The sequence below is a fragment of the Pseudopipra pipra genome, chromosome 6 (assembly GCF_036250125.1).
Source record: "Pseudopipra pipra isolate bDixPip1 chromosome 6, bDixPip1.hap1, whole genome shotgun sequence".
Classification (NCBI taxonomy): domain Eukaryota; kingdom Metazoa; phylum Chordata; class Aves; order Passeriformes; family Pipridae; genus Pseudopipra; species Pseudopipra pipra.
This window is the reverse complement of record NC_087554.1, coordinates 11,415,768-11,436,930: the sequence shown is the minus strand read 5'-3', so window position 1 is coordinate 11,436,930 and position 21,163 is coordinate 11,415,768. Positions and strand designations below refer to the sequence as shown.

Below are 21,163 nucleotides of genomic sequence, written 5' to 3'. Positions count from 1 at the left end.
ACCTAGTGAATTTGGAATCTAAAGGAATTTCTTCACAAGAAGACTAGTTCAGATTTCTCAAAAAGATTCCTCACACTTAGGAATCACTAAGGTTAAAAAAAAAAAGGCACAGTGCAGATAAACTTGCAGTTGTTCATGGTATTGTGCAAGTTGCTACAACCTCCTTGCCAGCGCTTATTATTCAATCGCAAATAGTTTATTATTATTCATAGCCAAAACTAAGGATGTCACTAAATATTTTCATTTCTAAAATTCCACACAATCTTTGAAAAATTCATTAACTGAGTAAGTTTTCAAATGACAGAATGTCCGTGCTTTCCAATTTTTGCATGTAATTCTCTCCACTCCCACACCACCCACCACATTTTTTTTATTTGTTCCTCTGATCGAGCATTCTTCCAAGCAAAAATCACTATATTAATTATAGGAATATGAGAGGAATTACTCCCATTTCCATATGACAGCATGAACTATCTGCCTTCTATTTCTGTCATGTTACTAGCCATCGTTTCAGTTTATTAAAAAAAAAAAAATCCAACATCACTTTTCTATTAAATGGAAGAAACCTGATAGAAATCCCCTTAAATGCCAGGAATGCTGTGAGTTCATGAGCTTTATTTCACAACCTCAACTCAGAACGCACAGTTTCTTTAGGTGAACGCTAACCCACACTCAGCATTCAAGTAGAAGTTACTCAAAAAGACAGTACTTACATTTTAATCAAAATAACTTGGTTGATTCAGTATAACATTTTCTTACCAAAATAAAATCAACTGGCACAACAATATATATACACACATGGGAAAACACTTGTCTTTGTACATTAAATTTTACCGAAATGGCAACCAATACATTAGCAATGTATGCGTTTAGTCTACTTCGCACCTCATTTCTAGGTTAAAATTGTGATGCACAAATTCACAGAGAAACACAATAACTCAGTAGTTGCACGTCCCACACATTCATTTATTTTCATCCATTTTAATGTTGACAGGAGAGAGCTTTTACAGGAACTACAGTTCCCTCCCGCTGCCCCCAGAAGTCCAAGAATTGTTAAATTACCAACAGAAGTTTACTGTATCAACTGCTCTAAACAGAAATTATGAGTTCTAGGCATAAAGGCAAGAGATTCTGGATATCTGACAACTTGTGGATCCTGAAATTAGGAAAAATGAAATTAAAACACATTCCACGTTACTAAAGGCAAGGGAATATGGAAGCTCCTCTATATTCACATGGTACTGAGATAATGAAAACTCAGGGTGCATAGCCAGGGAGGAGTTTCTATAAAAGACCATTTTCATAAAAATCTACTCAACTTCAGGTCAAGTCTTGAATTAATTCATAATTAGATTTCATTTAAAACTTCAGGCACAACAACAGCACAATACTGATTGATAGATCTTTTACACTATAAAGCCACTCTGTCTTACTTGATAAAAGATTTACAGAACATGCAGTGTGACAGGCCATATTTCTTCCCCAGCTCAACGTTCTGACAGGCACGCAGGCACATTATTAGGAGTCAGTAGACTAAGTAGATAATCATTTCAAACACATGACTTTTAACCTACTTTTCAAGCAAAGTATTAACAGCATAAGCATTATGTAGCAATACTAATTACAAAGCAGTAAAGCCACAAACATAATTCTTTCTCTTTCCACTTCTGCTCAGACACATGCACGTTTCATCATTCTTTATTCCTTTGGTCATCCAAGGAAAAAATATTATCTAACCAAAATTAACAAAATAAAGGAGTTGGTTATGTCTTTTTTTTTTTTTTTCACAATAGCTTTTTATTTTATAAATGTAGCCTTCAGTTTACAACTTACTTCAGAGTACACGGATCTTGAGGAAAACCTTGCTAAAAATACATAGACTGAAAGATGAATTTAAATTACAGACTCACAGAACCACAGAACCATTTAGGTTGGAAAAGACCTCCAAGATCATTGTGTCCAATCTTTGAGCAATCACCACTTTGTCAACTAAAGCATGGCACTAAGTGCCACATCCAATTGTTTCTTGAGCACTTCCAGGGACAGTGACTCCATCACCACCCTGGGCAGCCTGTTCCAATGTTTAACAACCCCTTCCATGAAGAAATTCTTCCTGATGTCCAACTTGAAGCTTCCCTAGCACAGCTTGAGGCCAACTCCTCTTGTCCTGTCGCTGTTGCTTGGGAGAAGAGCCTGACTCCCACCTGGCTACATCCTCCTTTCAGGTAGTTGTAGAGAGCAATAAGGTCCCCCTGAGCCTCCTTTTCTCCAGGGTGAACACCCCCAGCTCCCACAGCCACTCCTCACAGGACTTACTCTCTAGAATCTTCACCAGCTTCATTGCCCTTGCCTGGATGTGAATTGGTTAATTAAGAAGTAAAATATTGCTAGTTTCTTTTTCCTTTTTTTTGTTTTTAATCTAGTTGATAACTATAGTTTTCCTTTTGTGCTTTTACTGGTTGGAAGAAGATGATAATGGTATTTGGTTTAATGCTATGGGGCTTCCCTTATAGCTCTCATCTATATTGCTGACTATTGCTGCCTGCATCGTACCATAGAACAGATATAGAATGTTCTTAATTACAACTAAATATTGAAAGAGATTCCTTTTTTTCTATTTTTCTGGGGTTTTTTCTACAAAAAGGCAGACTTTGAAGACAGCTGAGATTAGAAAAATGTACCACTAGAGTGCAAAATGGTTTATTGTATAGGTAGGATATGGCTGAGAATGTATCATAAGTTCAAACAGAAAATCTTATCTGGCTTTATAGCAGAGTGTTTGTTTTGTTTACCTGCCCTCTTTTTTCCCTTCTCTTTTTCTGCATAAATAATATATGATAAACAAACTCAGAAAATGGTGAAACTTCTTTTGAAGGACATATGATGCAACTTCATTTTGCTCAACTTGTTTGCTCTAGCTATAAAGTGGCCTCTTAAGAGACTGGCCAAAAAATGTGTGTGTTTGTGTGTTCTGTACATTTAAAGCAGACCAATATATACTTAAACTCAATTGTTTTCATGTATTTTAACAAATGTTCACACCCACAGCTACACTAAAATATATATACAACCGCTTAATTGGTGTCCTTTGGTTTTAGAAGTCCCTCCACATTTATAAACAAGTGTAAAGCTGGGCACAGTTTGCAGCATTTTATCAAGTAACAAGATAAGATTTTGAAAGCTTGATATTAGAAGAAAAATTATAAAACAAAGGATAATTTAAATAATAAAATATGGCATATTTTCCTCAAATAAATGGGTGTCAGCCAAGAGCAAAAAACTTTCTTAAAACTGAGATGTATATTAAATATTTTCTTCTTATGCTACACACAGGGTCCTGTGGAAAAATGATTTACACACTGTAATGGAGCAAGTGTTGAGCAGTCACACATCTCTCCAGTTCAGTACCTGTGCCCATCTGTTTTGGGAGATGTTACAGGGAATGTAATGAACACTGCAAATCTATGAAATCATGCAATGCAGAGTGCACAAGCTTAGCTGCTTAAGAACATATGATTGATACCATTTCAAAACTTCACCACAGTCTCAAGTTAAAACATTTGTGGGTTACTTGATGCCTGACAAAGGTTGACCCCACACTCCAAGTTTTTCCCCAAATGGCAGTGGGCTACGAAACATCCTTCTGCTTCCCACCCATCCACTTCCATAAAAGCCATTGCAAGTACAAGATCTCTCCTATCAGTCACATTTGGCTGACACTCAATGTGCTTCAATGTTGCATGTGGTAAATCAGCACATAAACAGACATTTTCATGTAAGCAGCAATTTCTGCTTAAGAAATTATGTTAAAACCTTTAGAAGAAAAAAGTGACTGATTTTGTGCTACTTCAGTGAAAAACTGCAACTCATGTGGCAGCCAAGAAAACTTTACTCACATTAACCTTATCATTTTTCATTAAACAGAGATATTAATTGCCGTGATGTAGCCTTCAAACTTTAAGGTTTCCTCTTGAACTTTTAGAAATCTGATTTTGCCGCAGCAATCATATTATTTAAACATGTCAGCTCTGCTTCTAAATACTGACATTTAACTTAAAAACGACAATGTAGCCAAAATCTACATTAAAAACTAACGTAAACTTTTTAAGATGAAAACGACCTACCAACAGAGCCCCAAAAAATTCTCACTACTACTGAATGTAGCTGGTGTTAAGGGACTTAGACAGCTTGAGAATACATTAGAATCACAGAATCATAGAATGGCCTGGGTTGGAAGGGGCCTTAAGGGTCATCTAGTTCCAACCCCTCTGCCATGGGCACGGACACCTTTCACCAGTCCAGGCCGTTCAAAGCCCTATCCAGCCTTGCTTTGAACACTTCCAGGGACGGGTCAGCATTTGCTCCATCGACATGCAGCTGAATTACATACAAACCATAACCATCCTTACTCTCCCATCTTCTCATCCCCATCTTCAGACCCTGGACATGTCCATCTTCACACTTGAACACAAATGGCCAAATTTGCCATTTAGCAAACCTCCAACACTGAAGGCTCCTAGATAAAGCAGCTCTGACCTGTTAGCAAACTCCCCAAGACTATCAGTGGTCTATCCAGTCTTCACTTACTGGCTCTGCCTCCACTGTGTCCCTCTGGGTCTTTGAATTCCCTTTGTCAGAGATGCCACTCATATTCAGACAGGAGGACAAGCCAGGCATGCTGACCCTACATCTCCATTCCAGGGGAATACGCTACTGAAGCCAGTGCAATTTCGTTCTGACTAATGTTGAGTGGAGAAAAATTAGGTTTATCTTCATGTCAGAGGAAGGCAAATCGATTTAAACTGAGGAACTAGTACAAAAGTTAGAAAACACAAAGCATTAGATGCAGCTTTACTGTTCTGAAGCTGGCAGGCATTATTCGAAACTCAAAGGAAATCAAATGTGAACAGAAAATGAAATCAGAATTGTACTTTCATTCAGCCCCAGAAAGAGAACAAACATCTTTCATTACAAAACTTGCACTCTAGTACTTCATTATGTCAAAAACAGTTTGCCCTATGCAAAATTTTGCATTGAAATTATGCCAAGTTCAGCAGGCCTGTTGTTTTTCTACTAACTGCCCAGCAAAGATTTAGAGACCATGCATGATTTCTTATTTTAAGAAAAATTATTTGAAGTTTACTTTAGTAATCTTATGCCAATTGCTCATTTGGGACAGATCCCTTTCTCCTCATGTGACTTGGTCTCTGCTGGTCTTACTTGCAGCCAAACACACTCTTAGCTGGTTTATTAACAGTCAAAGGCCAAAAAACATTCAGCATCAATTAATTTTATTTACTTTCCAGATTATAAAAATGCATGTATCCAATAAATTCTAACACATGTATGAAAGTTAAAATAAACTTAGCTGAGTGCTTCCAGAAGACAAATCTGCATCCTGCCTACAATATGCTATACTGAACTAAAACCACAGGTGAACAGATCTGCTTCATGGCTTGTCTACACACTCAGAGTCATACCACTGCAGCTAAACTTATACTGGAAAAATTAAACCAGCATAAAAGCCATTATCTTGATTTAATAATTTCAAGATGGGACAATAAACTGTAGTAATGCACAGTAGGGAGTCTATCAACTAAAAAAGATAAGGATCAAAGATAGAAGATTATGTGAAGATCAGAACTTATCAAATAGAGCAACCTCAAGTCGCTATTGCAGATCAGCTCACTCACTCCCTAAATATTAGTGACACTTCAGAGTAATACTAAGTCACAGTAAGGAGTTTGCAATGCCCCTTCCAGCATTACACAAAATTGACACCACCACCAGCTATTAGATGTTTACCATTCAACACACCTCACTTTGAAAACTCCAGAAGGTGCTGATATTCATTATTATCTAAATACATCGAGGAACAAAAGTAACCTCATACCCACACTCTCCCCCTTTCAGTCCAGCTTTCGCAGCCATCGGCCAAAGCATCCCTCTGGAGGAGGCCATTAGGATGTCCAGCCCCAGAAGATCTGGGAAGTCCAAGGTAATGTCACTGAGTTGCCCTGCAAATGCTGAAATTCCATGGGCAATAATCAACAGCATTCAGTAATTGCTTTTAACATGTTAACCTTAGCACTCAGGAATTCCAAGAACTACAGCACCAAGTCCTTAGCAAGAACTGTGTGTACACAGACATAACTTCAGAGCTTGGAGTTTACTAAATCTTCCTGAATCTACCCAAAGGCAGCAAACTTGATCCATGAATTCCACCCTTTCAAGCCTTACATACTAAACTAAGATGAGAAGACCGTAGAGATCTACAAAACACAAGCAAAACAAATGAGAAAATTCAAATTAACTGAAGAAAGCTGGTAATTCGTAACATATTTTAATTCAGTATAATGGTTTTTAAATAATATAGAACAGCATATGTAGAAGTACACCAAGGCAAAATTTTACACGCACAGATTATTGTTTTGTTTAATTAAAACACACGTTAATTTTTTTTAAATTACATATGGGGAAAGGTATTGAAAAGACTTCCAATGAATTGCTGCACTAGTATTACTGTTGTTGGAAAGTCTCATGAATTATCTGAACTCTACTGACAAAGAAATGTCTCTGCTTAAAAGACAGTATCTCCTTGTCCTGTGGGCTGAGACTTGGGGCTGCTATATAGACACGGTGCAGGAGTTAGGAAAAGGTGACCTTTCCCCAACACAAGTTTTTGTACCCTGCAACAGCATGAGTTCAAATTGAGGATGTGTGTGTGAAGGCATGAGCCAGAGGATAAACAACACAGGAGAAATTATTGCCAGAGTTATTAGGAAGATGGAAATATGCTTGCCTTTGTACAGCTGTTCTTAACTTTAAATTCTGGTCTAAAGAGGACCTTAAATGTATAAAAGGACATTAAAATACAAGTCTGTTTCTTATATAGAACATTATCTGCAGCCTTCTGTTTATGCCACCATAGAAAGGAAATAAGGCATTACTTAAATCTCTCTATGATGTCATACCAGCCATTTTTCAGTAGGTTCAGAAAGATGATGATGCAATATACCAAATATTATTTTTTAAATAGAGTTTTTTTAACACAAATTGTGATTTTGGGGCATTGACTGTAAAAACTAATTCTCGGAATAAATTTAACATTTGGTATATTCAAAAAAACTTCATCTTAAGAATAACATGCTAATCTAATATCCAGAGGGGAGTCAGATTTCACACACAAAATGGGTACAACCGAACTGAGGATTCTCATCCTCTGCCAAAAACCAAACATCAGTGACTCATGGAGCAGCATATGCTTTAGCACAGCAGGATCACCAACTCTCCAGTCCAAGCAGAAAAATTATAACTTTATGAAGCAAAGTCATTTTGTTGGCAGTTTTTCCCTTGACTCAGGAAATATCTGTGAATGTTGTGAATCTGCCATTTTATGGTTTGGGATTTTTACAAGTTCTTTTTCCTCTTTTTGCAGGGGAGGGCAAACAGAGGAAGACAATGTGAATGGCAGGAAGCAGGAGACTTGTGAATTATTACTTATGTCCATTTTCCAGAATGATCTATTTAATCTTACTAACTTTGTGATCACAATGTTTTAACATGCATACGCTTAAGACAACACACAAGAATGATACAATCTTATAATGAGATTGTCATAAACAAATGTTTGGGGGTTTGTGCTGATCTCGTCGAGCAGATTTTCTGTAATGCAAGAAATGCAGTTGCACAGGCTCAATTACTGGCATAAATCATTCTCTAATTTGTTGATGGTGGGGTTGGGAAGAGAGGGCAAATTTCTTTCCAAGTGCGAAGCGATGTACAAATTGACCATTAAGTTCCCGAATTATGCGAGTCGACATTTTTTAGAAAGATTCTATCTGTGGTGCCCTTCCAAGCACTGTCAGTATAAATTCTAACTGCGCAACTGGTAAGAAGCACAGCTGAGGTCAGTAGAAGTATCTGCTGAGTCAAAAGCATTAAATCAAGTCTTTGTCTTTTAAGTGGCAACATCCAGAAACTGCTGTTAGAAATAAGAGCCCCATTTTAGCAAGCAGTGTGTACACCACACAGAACTACATATACTGATAAATTAAGGTATGCATGTGTGTGTATATATATGCTTCTTTTTTCTTGTTTGTTTTGATGACTAATAAAGCTACAAACAGTGTTTTACGGGTGTAGATGTCAGTTATGATTCTTCTCAATACCCACTGGCTGCTCAGCAGCTTCTGGCTTCAGTTGCCAGAAAAATAAACTGGGTAGACTATTTTTTTCTGTTGACAGGACAAGGTTTTCTCCAAAACAATGACATTTCAAGTGGATTTCAAACCAATGAAATTTGAAGTCCACAGAAATGATCAAAATACAGCAGTGAGACACCACACAACTCCACATCCATCCCCACTCCCTCAGCACCCCCATAAAAACCCCAATCAGCTTTCAAGGCACTGTGAGGGAAGAGAAAATATATTTCAACTTACTCTCCTCCTAATTCCTGCAGATACATGCAAGTCAATACTGCATCCAGCTCTATTTGCTAGAGCATCTGAACAGCACCTTAAGCCAGACAGCAACATGGATAAGACAAAGCATGTGCTGGAAACATAAAAAGCTGGAAGGAGAAATCAGTTCAGTATTTCAGATTTCTTTACACTCAAGTAGGAACTTGAGGTGGGAGAGAAATCTTGCACATAAAACTGCTCTGCAACACACCAGAGATGCCTTTCAATGACACCAGCTTTACCATTGTTCATTCAGTATTAGACTGCCCCTACTAGTATACTCACATTCCAAAATTTAGACTGCTGGTAAGGTCAAACTTTCTAATGTTCCTTTTTAAACCCAGATGTATAGGGAACATAACCTTATACAGCTTTAGCAAATGTTACTGGGACAATTAAGTGAGACTGGCATCATAAAACAGAACAAATCATGAAGGATTACATGGCCAAGCTGTATCACCTGAAATCACAAAGCACCAAGTGAGTTCTATTCCCCTATTTAATGGAATATCACATGTTCATCTTCCTCGTGAGCACAGATAGGGAGAATTAATCAAACTAAAGGTAACATCAATCCTTTTTATATATTACCACAACTTTATGAGAGTTGAATGCCAATCAAACTGACCAGCACCCAGGCAGATAATAAGCTCTGGGTCACTTCATCACTATGATTCATAGACACCAACTAATAAAACAACATTTTATTTTCTATCTAAGAGTACAAAGTCGAAAACAGGCCATCAACTGACACCCAGAGCCTGTGCTTTCCTCTGAAAAACTTGTTATGACATGCAACTGCCAAGAGATTAAACTGAATCCAGGGCTTGCAGAAAAAGCCTTTCAGGGAGGGTATCTTTTTCCTGCAGACTATATAGCTTTTATAGTTGCTACCTTAATCTTGCACCCTAGGTTATCGTGGGTACCACCGAGGTATTCCATGTGAGTACAAACTCCTTACTTTTCAGGTGGCATTTATTTACAAATCATCCTGTAACAAACAACTGAAGCAGGAATGAAGGGAACCAAAGCTACAGGAGGAGTCTTCTCAGACCCCATTTTGTCTAAAAAGTTCTTGTATTATTAAGCAGAAGGCTCGAAAAAGGTTTGATTGCTCTCTTCTAGCATTCACAAGTGAAGAAATAAGTTTGCTTTCAATTCCCACTTTAATTGACCACAGAAACTTCCAAGTGGTTGATTTCACTTTTTTTTGTGAAGATGATTCTGCCAAGCCAAATATCTGATCTGCTCTGGCTGAATTCCGACCAGTCTCGTGTATCAGCAAGGTTCACCTGGTGAAACCTACTGGGAAAGAAGTGGTTCTGTGGGTTTTTTTTTGAAATTTAATCTAACTTTTGTCTTAGCAAGTTATATAATTCAGTTAAAAAAAAAGAATGAACTGTATTTAACTGTGAAAAGTACTGCCCATATTTCATTTCAAGTCCTGTACCCTATGTTTCATGGACTGTTTAATGAGGCATGAATCTGAATGGTTAAATCAATATTACTGTCATAGTCCAGTGCTTCACAAGCTTATGTTTCATTACAGATTGTACATGTGCTGAATTCTTGCCTAATGACCATGTAACAGGGCACGTTCAATTATTCTCTTTGGGTTTCAGAAAGAAACAGGAAGTTTGGCTATAAACAATGCAGTCATAGAATAAATTTCACCACAGCAAGTTCATCTGAAAAATATGCATTCTTTACAACACAGCCAGGAATGGCATTATGAGAACCAACATCCTGCTGCACTCAGTTTTTATTGTTTTGGGTTTTTTTAACTTTGGATTTTTTTGTATTAATACTTAGGCAATATAAGAAAAAAACCCCTTGTAGTTAATACTGGATGTTTTGTGATGACCATTACTTCAAAGATGTGCATAGGGAATCAAAAGCAGCTGCTGGAAACCACAGGATAAATAACAAGTTTGCTAAATTTAGTATATGTTATGAAATACATCGAGTGGAGGAAGAGTCAACCACTGTAAATTTTTATCAGCTGGGAAAGAATTGCTATAGAATATTTCACTCTCTACTTACAAAATAAAGGAAATTAGACATTAGAATTCTAGACATTAGAATTTTTAATAGGAACGTGTCAGTTGATCTACACTAAAATTTAAGACTAAAATACGTCTAATTTTTGGGTACATTTCTGCTTTTAACTCCTTCTAATAATCTACAAAAAATATCCACCTAAACTGTAGTGCTAATGAAATAAGAACAACTATTATTCTCTGGCTTCCAATTGTGCCTAGAAAAAGCACAACATTATTATTACTACACCACATCTTTCAAATATTCTACAAATAAAATTTCAACTCCAGTATTAAATGAACAGAGTACTCTTGTTTTATTAAAAACCACTTTCTTAAAATAATCAATAATGTTACAGTTCTTCACTAAAAGAACAAAAAATACTTTACTTAGCAATCTATTTAATCTTAACTAATTCTATTATACTTAGTGCCAAGGTCTTACTTATTTTTTAATTTTTATGTAGGAAAGAAAATATTTCAAAACATAACAATGAGAGTCTGCAATTACAGATTGGGTTAGGTTTTCCCTAGGTTATAGATTCTAAAGATTCCAAGTATTAAGTCACAGCAGAGATTCTAGGGAGGACTTTACATTAAATGGGAAACAAAATGTCTATTTTTGAAAGAACAAGGTTGCCAAAAGAAAAATTAAATACATGCTTAAAAACAAACACTGCCAAGTGGCTGACACCTAAAATCTGACCTAACTAACAACTGAATAATTACTCTATCAGTTTTAAAATCTTGCCATTTACCCCCACACAAACCTTGCCAATAAATGCACTTACAGAAATATGTATATCCATGGAGCAGGCCAGCAGAGGGAGCATAAGTTAATAAACTTTTTCCTAGAACAAGGCTTAGAATCATCCATGCTATGTCAAACACGAAGGGAAATAAAAGGAACACCATATTGCCTGTCTCATTAAAAAAAACAAAAAAACCCCCAAAACCAAAACCAACAAAAACCCACCCACCACAAGAAATTCTGTGAGATGTTTTTGGTTGCTTTTTTTATTGCAAAACAGACAAAACCCCCAAACCCACAAAGAAGTACACCGAGCTCACCTTCGTGCAAATACATGGATTTCTGTATGAGAGGAACAGCAAAATATTTTCTAGAGTTGCCCTCTATTGTTTCTAGACACCTTTTTCTGCATTTTTGTAACTTATTGTAAAGTTTTTACCTGCAGGTTAATCTCTGCTTCATAGAAAGTTAAGCAGGAGCAGTAGTGCCTCTCTGAGTCTATGTCAGTCAGAACCACCACGAAGAACGTTGGCTGTTTCCTCTCCTTTGAAAGCTGCCATCCTCCAGGCTGGCAAAACTAAGGAAACAAGAAAAGAGACATATAGTTAAGCAGTAATACCAGTTGTTTTATGAAATGTGGAAAAGGTTTTTAAACAGTGTCACAGATCATTATCAAGAAGCTCATTTCATTTGAAGTGAACATATGCGAGGCTGCGAAATTTGAAGAAAATGAGGAAAATCCAGTAGGTCTTGGAGTTGGCCAGATATAAATCCAACCCTATAAACATCAAGGGAGATATAATTAACTCCACAAAGTGAAGATGTGTTCCTTTGAATTCAGTATTCAGGATCATCTTTGCAGTGTTTAACAGGCAACAACAGGAAAAGATTGATACATTATGCAGCTTTTACTTGGATAACAGGTTTCAATTTGAAGTTACAACTCTTGCGACTTGGAATGTCTCTACATTTCTAATTTCTCTCCTACTTCTTCATTAATTTACCTAATCAAACATAAGATATTGCACTTACACCTGCTTGCAAAATTATTCAATAGTTGCTCTTACAAAAGAGTATTCATAGAGCAATGTTTTTCATCTATTTATTGATTACCTCTATAAACTTCATTGTGAACATTCGAAATTTTATAAGAAGTCATACTACAGCAGAGATACAAGTTTTGCCACCACTGTGAAAAATACATTCAAGTTCTTGACTTCATAACTCTCAGGGACAAAGAAAATCACTTGCTGCAGCTCTCCAGATACTTCATATGCACGTTTCCAAGTCCTTGTCCCAGAGAGCAGTGACTAAATCTGTGCAGAACTTAAAACACATGTCAAATAAGCCTAAGTCCTTTCTGTACTTGTTCCTTCAACCTGACCAGGGCCATGGCAGTATAAGCCATCAGCATCAAAGGCAGCAATTCTGACCTCGAAAGAGAAGTGCACAAGCAGCATGAACAAAAGGAGAAATACAGTTCAACAGCAAAGTGGAAAGTGTATGTTTTTTCTTCTTGTTTTTAGATGACTAGAGTACAACACCACTTAATAACTTGTCCTCTATAATGGAAGAATGTGCTGAAGTTCAGAAATCAGCCTGCTGAACATTCTTGAGATGCCCTTTATGGAATATTGTATTCTCCCTTTCTTTTACTGAAGGCTAAATTCACATACACTAAGAATTCACAGGCACATTTTTAATAGCAAAATTATAAACCTAGAATTTACATGCAGCAAAGGTAATAGCCCCTGGACATATTAGGAATAAAAAAACAAACAAACAAAAAAAAAAAACCAAAACACCACACAAAAAGTTTCTAAGACTGTTAAACAATGCAGATACCAAAGGAACAAAAGAGCTAGGTCAAAATTTCATCTTTCCAGAAATTGCTTAATTTCCCTAGACAGATGTTGAAAACTGAAAGAGCATGAAGAGTAAGTTGCAAACAAACATTTACTACAGATTCATCTTTAGAGCCTCTACAATAAAACCTGGGTAGTCTTAGGTGAACAGCAGTTAAAACTCTGCCTCTGATATACAGTTTCTTTTATGATCATGGGAAAATCTTCAAAACCAAAGTTTTCTTATGTTACATTCTTCAAATTCTAGATAGTCAGCTTAACACTTCTGAGTCTGTATCCTTGGGAGTGCTAAGCACTCCCTTCTGCATCTGAAAATAACTGCTCTGAACATCAAAAAGCACTCTGAGAAAAGAAATCCTAGTTATTCCAAGCTAAGCATCCAGCATTAGTCCATGATTTTGATAATACTGGCCTAATCTCCCTTTGTTTTTCATCTCATGTCAGTTAAAAATAAGAAGATACTGCTATTAATCTTGCAGGACTGCTATAAAGATAATGTAATATGGTCAACATATACAGACACTATAACAAAAACATCACTAAAAACTTTTGACAATAAAATCGTTAGAGTTCCGTATGTATTTCAGAGTTATGGGGGGGTCTGTGTAGTAAATGAAGCCTGGAATCCACGGTTCAATAAGATAACCCCCAAAACTCTGAATTTGTTCAACAAGTATGAGCCACAATGCAAAGAATGCAGTAAGACTCTGTTAATAAATAAAACCTATGCCATTGGAACCAAATCATCCATACAAGGTAGGTCAAATAAAGGCTGTTCAAGCAGTCCCAGCTTGAGCTCCTTAAGGAGTTTACAATCTTAACACTCTTTCAAATCTGCCAAGTCTACCAGCTTTGACAGGAGCTCCCTGCTGCTGCCACTGCCCTTCAGCTTTACAGGTAATGTCCCATCTCGCTCCTGTAAATGGCAATCTATCAGATTTTGGAGTGTCTGGAATTCCTGGACAAAGGGCCATTCTGCACGCATCAAACACTCTCAGAAGAGCTGATATATCCAAATAATCCACAGGCTATTCTGCACCCAAATGACAAATGAGGGAGCTGGATTAGGCAGAGCTGGTTTCCACATGATACACTCAAAATCCACCAGTTTTGAACTTGGAGGTATTGGTAAGTTAATTTTGAATATACTTTTTGTATTTAATTTGAAATAAAATAAATTTTAAAATAATTATTTTTATTGCAATAACGCATTATTAGCAGGTTTCTGCATAAAATTTAGACCACCATCTGCTTGTTACACTGGGAAATGCAAAGGGAAACCAAACAGCTAAACTATCAGAAGAGACTGTGGACCTGGGTAGGCTGATGTCAACAGCAGTCTCTCAATCCTTATGCATCATCTTAGTGGGAATTCTTCCCAATTTCCAAGTGCTCTTGTGTATAACATATGCTTTATAGTTTTAAGTATTTTACTAGAAAACAACAATTAGTGATTGTTGAAAAAAACAGTTGAAGTAGAGTACATTCAATGGCTACACAGAGAATCTGTGTTTTCAAATAAACTGGAAGGAATTTATAAATACAGAGATTGAGGATAAAGACAACATGCTCCTCCAAGAGATTAAACAATGAGTGATTCTCAGTTTCCTTAAAATAAGGTAATAAATACTAGTGCAATATTTGAAATGCAAACAGCATTGAGAAGAACTTTCCAAATTAGTATAAATACAAGCTACTATCCAGTATGATTACCAGCACGCTCTGGCTACTAAGAACAGAAAAATGTTTCCTTACCAAACCAGATGCTATACCAAAACAGACAAAATCACCACTGTGAATGTAATTCAAAGGTCATGTGCTTCTTCAGTAAACAAGAAAAAACCCAGAAGAACGAACGTGCTCCCATATTGTTTCACTTATTTGCCAGAATTCTTGGAACCAGACTGTAACTTCTATCAAAGACCGTGAAAATTAGGATCAATCAGATTGTCCAATTCACTATTCATAGGAATAAGGCCCTAGTGGTGGTGAGTGCTTCAGATCAACTCCACGTTACAACTGATTACCTTGTGAAATCTGGTGCAGATATCCAGAAATTGCACTGAAAAATATGCAACAGATATTTTACTCAAGGTGCTGAAATTACATTTTATGTATTTTTTGAAACTGCAGGGGACCACTAAAGCAAAGAACTTTCTCTTAATTATTCCCACAAATGCTTTCAGACTAAACAAGAGACCAGACAGATTTAAAATTGAAGCAGTGTTTTGTAACAGTGTAGCTGGGTTTGTTACCTTTAAAAAATTTGTATGTCATCACCACAAGCCTTCTTTCTAAAGTCTAGACATGATTAATTGTTTAAAAGTGACATTTCTTTCTTCTAATTTTTATGAGCTAAAAACATCATCTTTGCTTGATTCATAGGTTTGTTCTTTCTCTCCAACCTAGAGCCATAGCTGTATTCCTACTGCTTGCTTTGTCCTTCTCTATTAAAAGAAATAATTTGCATAAAGCAGAATATCCCTTAGTTATATTGTATATAGATTTGGTGTCTAGAATCACAAAATCCAGAAAATCCTGAATTGAAAGGGACAGGTCACAGACTAGATCATCCTGAGTGCCATCACACAGAGTGTGCTGGACACCCAGGGGATCAGGCTCAGTCAGCATGGGTTTAGGAAAGGCAGGGCCTGTTTGACCAACCTGATCTCCATCTATGACAAGATGACACCCTTAGTGGATGAGGGAAAGGCTGTGGCTGTTGTCTACCTAAAGTTCAGTAAAGCCATTGACACCATTTCCCCCAGCATTCTGCTGGCTGCTCATGGCTTGAACAGGGGCACCCTTCACTGGTTAAGAACTGGTTGGATGGCCAGGCCCAGAGTGGTGGTGGATGGAGTTACATCCAGCTGGTGACCAGGCATAAGTGGTGTTCCCTGGGGCTCAGTGTCAGGGACAGTTCTGTTTAACACCCTGACCAACGATCAGGAAGAGGAGATTGGGTGCACCCTCAGTAAGTTTGCAGGCGGGTGGGAGTGTTGATCTGCTGGAGGGTAAGAATGCTCTGCTTGAGGGTAGGAGGGCTCTACAGAGCGACCTGGACAGGCTGGATCGATGGGCTGAGGACAAACTGCATGAGAGCCAACAAAGCCAAGTGCCAGGTGCTGCACTTGGGTCACAACAACCCCCTGCAGTGCTACAGGCTGGGGGAGGAGTGGCTTGAGAGCTGTTCAGCACAAAGGGACATGGAGGTGCTGGTTGACAGCGGCTGAACATGATCCAGCACTGTGCCCAGGTGGCCAAGAAGGCCAGGGGCATCCTGGCTTGGATCAGGAATAGTGTGGCCAGCAGGACCAAGGAAGTGAAGTCCCTCTGTACTCAGCACTGGTGAGGGCACACCTCGAGTGCTGTGTCCAGTTCTGGGTCCCTCACTTCAAAAACGACATGGAGACAGTAGAGCATGTCCAGAGAAGGGCTTGAACACCCACAAACCTGAGGCCATGACCATTCCCCTGGGGCACCCAGTCTGCTGAAAAATTGAAGAAAATGTCAAAACAGTCACAATTTCTATTAAAGCACTGGAGGAATAGGGATGTAGGTAGAAGGCTTACTGGATACTGTGAATGTGAAGATTAAGTACTATTATTATACTGAATAGTAATTATATAGTATTCAAGTCTCATTAAAGAAAAACTTTAGTTCTTTTTTATCCCTATCATGGCAGAACTATAATACATTCTGATCTGTTGATCAGAAATTACTCAGCTGCTGAATTGCACGTTAGGTATTTATGTTCTCCTAGGCTTGCACCCCGAGCACAACCAAATCCACAACAAAAACTTGAACCAATATTCTAGTTGGGTCTGTGTAGCTACAGACTGCTCTCTCTGCACTTTATATTGTTTTCTGTGTCAACGATCCGGTCAGCTTTCCATCAGAAATTCACTACCTTCGATGGCACTACCAAAGTAGAAAGGGGAAAAAGCTTGTTCAGAAAGTTTAAGACATGATACATTCTTAGCAAGTCATTAGTTGAAAGCATTTTGTGAAGAGTTTACACAGAACAGTAGACAAGGTCTGTGACACAGCATTACAGAATCCTGCACTAATAGAGTTATATTTAAAATATATTCTCACACTATTTTTTTTCTTCAAAATACATTTGTGCATTTCTTTCTTGTCATATAAAAGCCAAAGCTGTCTGGATGCACATAAAATAGAAAACAGGAACTCCATTGACAAGACTTGAATTAGAAGATCCCAAAATGATCTTAGAATTTAAAACATCTGACAGAGTTATCTACCTTCCTTTCTAATTTAACTTTTTCACCAAACATCTGATTCTCCCTTGAACCATCCTGGCTTTCTTTTACTTTAATCATGCTTTGTTTCTAACATGTATCATCATCATCTTTTCTACAAGCCTCCCTAAAAATAAAGGGCCATGTTCTGGACATTATGTGAAGAAAGTTTGTTCCATCTGGACTTGCATGACCTAGCACCAGCTGCTGAGTATTTCACCATTTCTCCATTCACTTACGTATGGAATTTTGGCACAGGGAATTTTCTTTTTCAGATGCATACCTCTACCTAAAACAAAACAAAACAATTACAACGCTCACTGGCATAATAAAAAAACAATGTTATGAAGCTGTAAATATGAAGAAACGCTGGGACCTTTTGGATATCTCTGAATGTAAACAGAACACAAAATATACACCGATCTTTGTAACAGCTTCCTGCCTTTCAACATCTTGTATCTAAGAAACCTTGTATTTATCCTTAGCCTAGTCTAAAATAAAACCAGTGTACTTAAAGTATACTCTAGATTATTTCCACGTAAAAGCCCATTTCAAGTGTTGTAGAATATTCTGATGATCAACTGTAAACAACTAAACTCACTCATAAAGAAAAAAATAGCTTTTAATCTTAAAGCTATAAAAAAATAGAAAAGAAAGGCCTTTTTTTCTACCTTGGGATCAATTGAAATGCAGAGTTCTCCGAGATGAACCTTTACACACTCATCTTGTGGCACCTGTGAACCTGCCTGCACCCCTGAACTGTGAACCTGCTGCCAGGATCTCCCACAAAGGTGCCTGGCAAACCAGCTGCCCACCTCTCCCACCCAGTCCAGAGGCTACCAGGGTGCTGAAGCCAGAAAAGAGGTTAAGAAGCCAACATTAACATATTTCATTAATTTCACACTTTCTAACCTATGACACCAGAGACAGGGGAAAGCCAAAATGAGTGTGAATAGGCAGTGTTCATGTGAAAAAATCAAGGGACTGCTTTTCTCCCCTTGGCAAACTGAAAAAACACACTTAGGTGCCTGCATGGGCTGGTGTAATCGGATACTACCTGTCCTTAGCCTCTCACCCTGAAATTGGTTGCAGTATTTCGGGGAAATCACATGAGAAGCAGCAGGAGGGTTGTTTGTGACTACAGGTGACATGTCCAAGAATATTAGAGGTGAATTATCTCTCCCCTCCTTGCCTGGCACAGACTCTCCCCAGGCACTGTGGACATTTCCACCTCAGCAGTCAGCTCCTCATTCAAACGTTTAAATCCATGTGAAAACAGACACTAAGAAACACTTCCCCACAGAGGAAAGATCCTCAACCTCATTCTTGAGCTTCCTAATGCTGAAAGTTGCTGAAAGATCTCTCAGTGGCACTAATCCTGCACAAGTGACAGACGAGGTATTCTCTAACTGGAGCTACAGATTAAAGTGATCCTCAATAACCAGATGCTCAAGCTTGTCACAGACACCCTGCAGCAAAGTCCAACAAAACAAGAAAAGTTAAAATATTTGGGAACATCTCAACTAAAACCAGTTAATTCATCCTCCAGTCACTGAGACAGAGAAGTCTTTTACTGAAGCACTTGATTAACTTCCCCCATGTACTAGTAAATATATAACATCTACACATGCACATGAAAATAAAAATTAGTTTTGAGTGCATTGCTTTGTCTTTTTAAAACCTCATAACACTGTGTCATTTTAAACACCTTTCCACAATGAATTGCTATGAAGAAAACCCAAATTGTAAAAAGCATTTGTACAACAACTGTGTTCCTAGTTTATCTTCTAAAAAAATAGTTGCACTGGCTTTTAGGAAGTAAACTATACCCACTGGGAAAACAGTTTTTTCTTGTGTTTTCAGAACACTCAGTATTGCCATCCCAGTGCCTTATTTAAAACAACAACAACAAAATCTGTGAAATCATCCTCTGACCATTTCTGAACAAAACCAAACTAGACTACAGATATGGTGATTTATGAGTAAGTACTGCATGCTAATGCCTTTATTTTAGAAATGGTACAGGATTAATGATTACATTAAATGGGGTTTTATTCAGGAAATGAACTTCCTACACCTCTACTCCAATCAAGTTTATTTAGACTATAAATTTAGTGGGCTTGTGCAAACAATTAAGTTTGGACTTTTAATCTATTTAAACCATGGCCCCTCTTCTTGATTTCAGCCAAGTGCTATGAAGAAAATCTTATGGAAATTTAAAAATGCTGACATCTTTGGACTCAGAATATTTTTTTTACCACATCCACCCCCAACAAAACCCAACACCATGCTCTGGGCTATCTCAGGCAAAGAAAGCACTGTGGACAGTAACCAGGAATTCTCAGATGTACATCAGTATGTCAAACCAAGTATCAGTACATTAGGTGTCTGAAGCACATATTTTATGCCAGAGAACTTTATATATTTTTTTAAATAATTCACTTTAAACTTCATCAAAGATTTAAGAAGTCAAAAATTTTAACTCAGGTCTTGCAAATGAAATTCAGGAACACAGAGCTCCATCTTCAAAATTTCTTTTATGAAGCAATATTTACCAGTCAGCAATAATTGCTGCCAACAACATTGTTGTCAAAAGAATAATGAGAAGTCTGGAAACTAAGTATTCAACTATGTATGAAAGCAGAAAACACAATTTCAATGCAGCAATAAATTAAAGTGAGACATGACTAGCAAATTATACTTCAGTCTGAAGAATCCAGGTCTACAGTGAATGCACTGTGTTTGATTATGAGACAAAAAAGACAGTATGGCTGGAAAATTTCTGATATTTAGAATATTCCTGAGGCAACACTGAAGGACTATGAAAGAATACCACTACCAAAGAAACGGATTCTTTTTATTAAATACTTGTGTTTTAATTTGCAGCACTAAATAGATAAAGAGGCATCTTTGTCCCTCAACTTTTTCAACAACCACTGTTCAGGAGTGGTTTCCAAAATACATTGTGACATTGAGACAATGGTTAATTTGTTCTGGGGGGTTTTTTGCTTGCTTTTTTATTTTGGGGTTTGGGATTTGTCCTATTTTTAATGACCACTGTCTATACCCTTGGAAAGATTGGTAGTCATCTGAGCTATAGGAGCCTAGAAAAACAGTTTCCATTTAGAAACATAAATGAGCATGTTATACACAATTATCAGTCAAGCATGAAATATTAACCTTGCCTAATGCACTCTTTTTCCTCTTCTTGTCTCTCTCCTTCTTTCTTTTGCTCTTTTGGCAATAGTAGCACTGTGTTGCAACAGCAGCCATAAATTTTTTCAGTTTGTAGTGACTTCCCAACTCATTTACTAGATAACACTATAAACTAGCTTTCAAAATACATACAGCATGTACAAGTATCATTATTGCATTGGTTGAAGGTCCAAAAAAAAAAGGACAGCAGAGTAATTAACATACATCACTCAACCATTACAACTGCCAAACAGTAAGCTACTTAGACAAACATAAATTTTGATTTATGTTAATGATTAATACTGCTCCAGAGAACTGCTCAATGTTATATAAAATACCACTGTAATACACAAAGTCCTCCTTATCTTATTTTTATAGCTTACACCTCTACAATCAGATATTGAACTGCACCATTAATACGACGATGCTACAATTTGAAGATTCCTTCTGTTGTTCTTTAGTAATCGTAAAAAGAGCTCAGGCAGCCTTGTGTTAGGATTTTTGTATTCATCATCTTACAATTCCTTAGAATATATCTGCAGGGACAGGTTTGAAGTCTCAACACTTCGAAAAAAGCACATAGGTG

At 37.3% G+C, this 21,163-nt stretch overlaps 1 protein-coding gene across 6 annotated transcripts in view; it reads right to left on the bottom strand.

The window, feature by feature from the left end:
• SBF2 (SET binding factor 2) overlaps positions 1–21,163 on the bottom strand; it is a 254,951-nt gene that overhangs the window by 135,194 nt on the left and 98,594 nt on the right. For all 6 annotated transcript variants that reach the window (XM_064657336.1, XM_064657335.1, XM_064657337.1 and 3 more), the window contains exon 3: positions 11,695–11,832. In XM_064657336.1, coding sequence (XP_064513406.1) covers positions 11,695–11,832 — 138 coding nt within the window. The remainder of the gene's footprint in view (positions 1–11,694; positions 11,833–21,163) is intronic.